The 7691-nt window shown below is 44.8% G+C and overlaps 1 protein-coding gene across 1 annotated transcript in view; it reads left to right on the top strand.

The window, feature by feature from the left end:
- The window catches only part of AFDN (afadin, adherens junction formation factor), a 119870-nt gene extending 112501 nt beyond the window's left edge, over nucleotides 1–7369 (top strand). Inside the window, exons 30-32 of the mRNA XM_023728482.1 lie at nucleotides 1154–1670; nucleotides 5339–5423; nucleotides 6818–7369. Of these exons, the coding sequence (XP_023584250.1) occupies nucleotides 1154–1670; nucleotides 5339–5423; nucleotides 6818–6971 (756 nt within the window). The 3' untranslated portion in view covers nucleotides 6972–7369. The remainder of the gene's footprint in view (nucleotides 1–1153; nucleotides 1671–5338; nucleotides 5424–6817) is intronic.
- The last annotated feature ends 322 nt before the right edge of the window (nucleotides 7370–7691 follow it).

Raw genomic sequence — 7691 nt, 5'->3', positions numbered from 1 at the left:
TGTGTGTGTGTGTCCCCCCAGTGTGCATGTGTCTTCAGTGTGGGTGGGTGTGTTCTCAGTGTGTGTCCTCAGTGTGGTGGGTGTGTTCTCAGTGTGTGTCCTCAGTGGGTGTGTGTGTTCTCAGTGTCTGGATATGTGTGTCACTGTGTGTGTGTGTGTAGCTCTGGGGGTAGTAGCGAGACACATGGGCATAAATGAAGTTGGGACTAGAAGCTGTTACCCTCATGCCAGCAGGGTCCCTAAAGTAGTGATCTTTGGGTGAGTGGCTGTGACATTAGTTGTACTCCATTCTGGAATACTGACCACTCTTCAGGCGAAGGCAGGTGATGATGTCTGCTCTTTCCCACCCCCTTTCTCTCTTACTGTTTTCTTGTACTCTAAACTTAATGTCAATCTAACAAAACTGCGCTGTTACCTTTTTTAATTGTTAAAATAATTTCACCACTGTTGACTGTAGTTCGTGCAGATGTATGTCAGAAGAAATGTACACTATGTGTCAAAATATATTTGAATTTCTCTTTGCTCTTCCTGTTAACGCCTGGCTCTCTCATTCTCTGTCTGTTGGGAGTTTCTTGAGACTGGAATAGACATTAAGAACCGTGGACATGCATGTGTTAGACGATTGCTTTGGGGGAACACAGGTTGTGCTCCCAGCTGTTTCCTCCTGGCCTCCCTCTGCCTAACTGGGGTAAACTAGATGGCCCAATCCCACGCTTCCTGCAAGGGATGAAGTCTCCTGAGTCCACTTGTGTTTAACGGAAAAGTGTGTAAGTTCACACTCCTGAAAGTGCCAGCCCTAGAAAGCCAGTATAGCTTATTTTACTTGTATTTGCTCTCGAAACACAGCAGCCACAGGTAAGTTGTTTTACCGGGAGCAGAAAGGAGAGGCTAGTCAGATCACTTGAAGTGGACAGAGATGTCCTAGCTGGGAGTGGGGCCTGGACGCACCTGATGGTTAATCCACTCCATGCCTTTGAGCAGTTTCCTAGTCTTAAGTCTCTAGAAGGCCATTTGCATCTGCCTGTCTCCCCGGCAGCAGTCGTGGTGGGGTGTTCCCCCACGCGTGGCCGTTATTCTCGTGGGGGGTGCTTTCGGGGGGGAGCAGGGGCCCTGCCGTCCCGCTGACGCTCACTTCCGTTTATTTCGCCTGCAGAGGCGCCAGGAGGAGGGGTATTACAGCCGCCTGGAGGCCGAGCGGCGCCGACAGCATGACGAGGCAGAGCGGAGGCTGCTGGAGCCGGACGAGCCGGGTCTGTGCAGACCGCCGCCTCCACGGGACTACCAGCTCCCGTGCCCAGCCCCCGCGCCTAGCGCTCCTCCTCCCCCGCCTCAGCGCAACACCTCCTACCTCAAAACGCAGGTCCTCTCGCCTGACACGCTGTACACTGCCAAGTTTGTTGCATACAATGAGGAGGAGGAGGAGGAGGAGGATTCCGGCCTGGCAGGTCAGGATAAGTACGCCAGCACGAGAAAGTCTTACGGGGACCTTCTTCCCGCCGCCGCCCCAAAGCCGCAGCCCTCCTGCCAGCCGCGCCCCGTCTCCGATGGCATCTTTCTTTCCAACTCATTCCAGCCACCCTCGGTCAAAGCCAACAGTACTGCCCACAAAGCAGGCCAGCCCCCACCCCCTCCAAAAAAACCGAACTTCTACCGTCCCAGCAGCTCCAAAGGTAGAGCGGAAAGATAAAGCTCAATCACTCCCTCTCCTGTCTTCCCGATTGGAGTCTCGGCCGCTGTCTGTGCACTCCCCACTGTGTCTCCCAGATCACCGTGCACAGTGGGGTTCGATTCCACTGATCCCTGTGCCTGGCTGGTGATGCCCCGCCTCCAATCGGATGTCTGTGTTCATGGCTTTTCTGTAAATGTGTGAGAACTCGCCAGTCTCTTACGCTTTAAAAGCCACACTTCTTTGATCAGCTGTCCACAATCAGTCCTTCTCGATTATTGCCGTGATCACCTGTCCACAATCAGTCCTCAATTATTGCTGTGATCAGCTCTCCACAATCAGCCCTTCTCAATTACTCCAGTGATCAGCTCTCCACAGTCAGCCCCTAAATCCATTGAAGTACTGTTGGTCTTGGCTGTCATTCTCCACCTCTCCAAATAATCCTCATATTGGGTTGAACAAGCACCTTTGCCGTGCACTTTGATGTCTCTGAAGATGCATTTCAGCTTATGAGTAATGCTGTGGTTACATGTTAAGTTTCTGTTACATAGCGTAAGTAGAACTTTTTGTTCTGGATTAAATGCCACGAGGTCATGGCTTATGGAAAGGCTTACCCCTTCAGTGGGGGGCTCAGTGAGCATAGTTGACACACCCTGCCAGCTGGGTAACGGTGTTGCCTAGCAGCGCTGATGCCCAGGCTGCTTGTGGCAGTCCAGGGAACGGAGTCAGTCTGAAAGGACGGGTCCCGCCGCCGTTTTCTGACTCGCAGCACTCTTCCGTCACCCTGCGTCTCAGCACATCACAGCCCTAGCAGCAAGCCGTTGTCGGCACGTAGTCACCTTAGCCATAGCCTCTAAGCTGAACCACAGAGCCTCGTGTTCTGATGGTGCAGGGCCCAGAAGCCATCCCCCAGACGTGCAGCGGCTCACGAGCCGGCACTGGATGGCACGTTAAACACAGACCTGTAACTGGGAGGTTCCGAGTTGAGACTCCTCTCACTACCTGAACGGGAACGAGTTCTGGCAGGGAGCATTCTCACAGCACCATCACTTTGAATGAGCGTGACAGTCTCCCAGATTCTGAGTGATACCATGCAGGGACTCAACAGTTCTGGAAGAAGTTGAAAATTACTTTTTTTCTAAAATAAGCAATTTATTTTCCTTTTACAGTCCCACTTGCTGGTAATCTAAAAACTAGTCTAACCATGACTCTGACATAGCAAGTGGGCTTTGCCAGAATTCTGTCTTTTTTTGTACCCTGATCAGATCTTAGATCCTCTTTGAAGGTTTAGTATTTGGCTATATTTAGGTTGAGTCACTCTGAAAGCCAAAATTACATCTTTCTGTAAAATTTTTATTGTAAATATCTAGAGTTTGGTGCCTTTTAGAGACATTTATGGAATAATAGCAAGTTTTGAAGGGAGATGCCAGCAGTCTCCTTGTATCAAATTATAAGCTGAACTATAAATGTTTTGTAAGTGGCATGTCACAAAGGAGGTTTTGGTGACAGTTGAGAATACCATAATTAGACATCACTTCTAACCATCCTGGCTGTCAGTCACACTACTAACCCTGATTTTATCTCACACCCCAAACTCCGCCCGGGAGCAGGTTAATCCTGCGTCTGATTGTGTGGGCTTCCTGGAAGACTTCCTTCGTAAAGTACAGAGCTGTTTGCACCAAACACAGATTGCACTCTGGTCTTGCCATCTCTTCATCTCACTAACATCGGCGCGTTCTTTCTTAGCTCCCTGTCTGTGGGAGCCCCTGGTAAAGCACGCTTCTGCAGACGGCACCTGGCTTCTTCCACTGGGCGCTGCAGGGAATGAGCGCATGTGCTGGAATGCATGACGAGTTCAGTCGAGCAGCTCAGCCAGAATACTCGTTACTGCAGCTCTTAGAAACTCCTGTGAAATATGTGAATTCGTATAAAGTCAATTGAAAGTGTTTGATACTTTAAAAGTTTTTTAAATTTTGAAAAAGTTTTAAAAAGTTGAAGGATTGATCTTTTAACCAGTGGAAGAAGCTAGTATCATCCTTAAAGCAAAGCTCAAAAGATCCAACACAATGTTTTTTAAAAACAAACAAAATTAAGAAAAAAATTAGAATCGAAAAAAATCCCACCATGCAAATAATTTTCCTCAAGGGCCTGCTCTGTGTCACCTTACATTAGAGGTGGATTCCTGTCTGATCTTCTGAGCCTTTGCTGAGGGATTTCTTGTACAGTGATTGTGGGAACTGTGTTACATGAATACAACGTGGAGATGCAGTGCCATGGGTGTCACAGAGAAGAACTAGCTGTGCCTAAAATGTTCTATACAAGTTTGCGTGGGAGGTCCTTTTTAGAGAAAAGAGGCATAAAAATTCATTTTTGTGCAGCTTGTCTAAAAAGGATAATTTAAATGTAAAAATATAATAATTTTGTGACCTGTCTAATCCAATACTCAGTGATGTCAATATTTGCTGAATATTTTGAGCATTTATTATCAAAGCCTGTATTATTGTGAAGGAGCCCTGGTGGTGCAATGGTTAAGTACTCGGCTGCTAACTGAAAGGTTGGTAATTTCAAACCCACCCAGTGGCTCTTTAGGAGAAAGACCTGGTGATCTGCTCCCATAAAGGTTACAGCCTAGGAAACTATGGGGCAGTTCTGCTCTGTCACATGGGGTCTCTATGAGTCAAAAATTGACTCAATGGCACCCAGCAACAACATATTGTAAGCAAGAGATTTTTCAAATGTGAAATTATTTTTTTCTTGCTGATTTTACAACTGATAGAAATACATTAGTGCTGATTTAATGCATTATGGTTTTAATAATATGATGATAATATACTTAGATACTTCTTGAAGAGTTTCTAAAGCTTCTTACCTGCATCCTCTCTTTGGAAGTAGACAGGACAGATGTTGTTGTTCTGAGGGCGGAAACCTAGGAACTCCCCGAGGGTGCACAGCTGGTGAGAGGCTGAACTGGAACCCACACCTTGGGGCCAGCTGTCTTCCCATCAGGCTGTGCTGCTTTGCAGCTTATCTTTGTCCTTGTTATTGGTTTGGAATCTGCAGCGCTGGCACTAGTATCTAAATGCTAGGTCTTTTGGCAGGTTTTTTTTTTTATTTAAAGTTTTTATTTTGTTTTAATAATTTTAGCCATTTATTTTTAAAAAACAAACCAATAGCTGTCTCAGAAGGAGGAGCTTCAGTTGTATGATTACTTCCTAATCTTTGAGTCACATTTTGCTCTCAATGATTTTTAGTAAGAAGATTCTTAGTGTCAGGAGTATATCCAAAAGGATTTGTTCATCTCCTCATTAACTCTTTTGTGGATTTTTCTCCTGAAGTCACGGTAATTATGCATGTTATTTGATGTAAACCTTTTGGATCCGTATATCCATCAGTACCTAAGACCTACGTTGTTTTCCCCTCTAGTGAGTGATACAGGGCATGAGGTCAGTGATTTAGCACTTTTTGAGGGTAGTGATTGGATTACTCAGGCCACTAAGAGATGTGAGTTTTAAACTGGTGAATCCTTTATCAACGATGAAGGAGGTTTTGTTTTCTTATTTATTTGGTAATTAAAGATGTCTTATATTTCTGTGGGCACTGCATCTTCATCAGCACTAAAGTGTTGGATATAAGGCAAGTACTCTAACTTTGACTTTGTCTTTTATGGAAAAGGACCAAACTCTTACACGGGATCTACTGGAACAGCTGTTAGCACTCATGATGTTTACCGAGATCCCAGAGACAAATGGTCTAAAAGGTATTTACAGTTGCCCTGCTTGTTAACTGCGTACAGAATGGATTACTTTCCCTATTCCTCATGCCTTTTTTGTGTGAGGCTGAAGGTGGCTGGCTAGGATTTTGGAGACTTCCTATCAGTTCACGTGTCCTGATGTAAAGCTGTCTGCACGTACAGGCGTTTTTAGTTAGTGTTGCTGACATTGTGCTGTTTCAGGACATGGGGCAGTGGCCATACCACGTTCCCTTCCACTGGGGAGGGGCAGAAATGTTGGAGCAACACATGAGTGTTGCTCGGCTGCCTAAGACCTGCCCTAATGGTGTAGAATCCCGGCGGGCTCGGCACCTTCACCAAGTGCCTTCACCTCGGATATAATTGGAAACTCTGTTTTCCAGGCAGTTCTTAACAGCTTTGAAGTTGAACGAATCAGGAAAATTGTCAGTATCGCACTATAAATAAGTTAGATGTATTTGTTATTATTCTATAGATATAATTATTATTAAATCGGGTATATTTATAGATGCCCCTTGTATACACACAGGATTTATTAAAATGCTTTATTCTGAAACTATAGCCCTTCAGTTGAACTTGTTTAACTTGCAGAAATTACCTTCTTGCTAAAAATTATTAGCATTTTGGGAATTAGATATGACTGGAGGAGGTTAACACATTAGTAAGGAGACCATCCCTGTCCTTCGTCTACCTGGGTTTAAATACAGTCCCAATAATTTTCATTATAGGAAAGGTTATGGCAGCATTTAACAAAAAATAGTCTCTTACTGGAAATCTTACTTAAGAATAGGAAGAGGAAATGGATGTGTGGCTAGTTGTCGCCGTGTACAAATGCTTCCTTTGCCATGAGACCAGAACTGGATGGTACCTGGCTACCATTACTGAACATTTTGATCAAAAAGATTCTATGGGATAATCCTCATCAAAAGAGGGAAAATGTAGAACAAATTTGAAAATTCTTATGGAATCCAGACTTTCTGGAGTCTTGGAGGTTAGATGAACCCCCAAAACTATTGCTTTGGGATGATCTTTAAGCCTTAAACCAAAAATACCCCCTTAAGTTTTCTTAAAACCAAACAGTAGTTTAGCTTAACTAGTAAAGAATGTCTGCCTTGAACATTATGCTCTTTTAAGATCTATTGATATGGTATCGAATTGACAACAGTACCTCAAAGGATTAGATAGGAACCTTAAGGGGCAGTGAGTTTATGTGAACGGGGGAGGAACAACTTGGAAAAGGAGGGTGAGAGTGGTTGCACAATTTGAAGAATGTAATCAGTGTCACTGAATTACACATGTAGAAACTAAAATATTACTTAATTGTACATTATGCAGACTTGCATAATCATTGACAAGTTCCTTCTGTTTTGACGTATAACCATTTGCACCTCCCCCCTGTGCAGCCAAGATGCCAACTTGCCTGGGGTTTCTGGAGCCCCTGAAAACTTGACATTCAAAGAGCGCCAGCGTCTCTTCTCCCAAGGCCAAGACGTGTCCAATAAAGTGAAAGCTTCACGGAAATTAACAGAACTGGAAAATGAACTGAACACCAAATGACGGAAGGGCAAAGGAGCTGGAGTTGACCCCACCACCCTCCCAGGGTGGTTGTGCGGGGGTGACCTTAGAGGAGGGGAGGGGAGGCCACGTTTTAAAGTGATTTGTAATTTCTGTTTCTGAAACGGTTGAGATTTAGAGATGTTGCAATTCCAAGAGATTTTATTTTACTTTACCAAGAGATTGTCATTTATACAGTTTAAACACTGTCTTATTTTGTTTAATGATCTGAATCACACGAAGATAACTTTTTTTGTTAGTTTCTTTTTTGGAATCTGAGTTCCAAAAGGGGCGGAATAGATGTTTCTCCTTTCTTCCTTGCCTTCCCCCCATAATTGACCAGGGAGCACAGACAATGAAGTTCTATTTCTGTTTTTTTTTTTTTTTTTCCCAAAAACACTTCATTTTAGCTGTCAGAGAATAGCTTGAACTGCAGACCACATCCCAGGAGAGCGTGTGAAGGCAGCCGCTGACGGCACTCTTGTGGTGTCCTTTCTGGTCCTCTTTGCCTGAAGCAATGGGGCAGGTCAGACGGCGCCTCCTGTCTGTAAAGGGAGGCAGAGCTGAGACTGCTTCGTCTTGTTCCTCAGCGTGCACGCCCCCCAATCGCTTGGAAGTATTTGATTTAAAAATGCGTTCCCAGAGGAGAAAAGACTGAGGGTTTATGCTTGGGGGGGGTTTATTTTCATAGATACCAGATATTGTTAGACGGATACATCATTG

Source organism: Trichechus manatus, unplaced genomic scaffold, assembly GCF_000243295.1.
Source record: "Trichechus manatus latirostris isolate Lorelei unplaced genomic scaffold, TriManLat1.0 scaffold00002, whole genome shotgun sequence".
In the NCBI taxonomy this organism is placed as follows: domain Eukaryota; kingdom Metazoa; phylum Chordata; class Mammalia; order Sirenia; family Trichechidae; genus Trichechus; species Trichechus manatus.
This window is presented reverse-complemented; position numbering and strand designations above follow the sequence as displayed.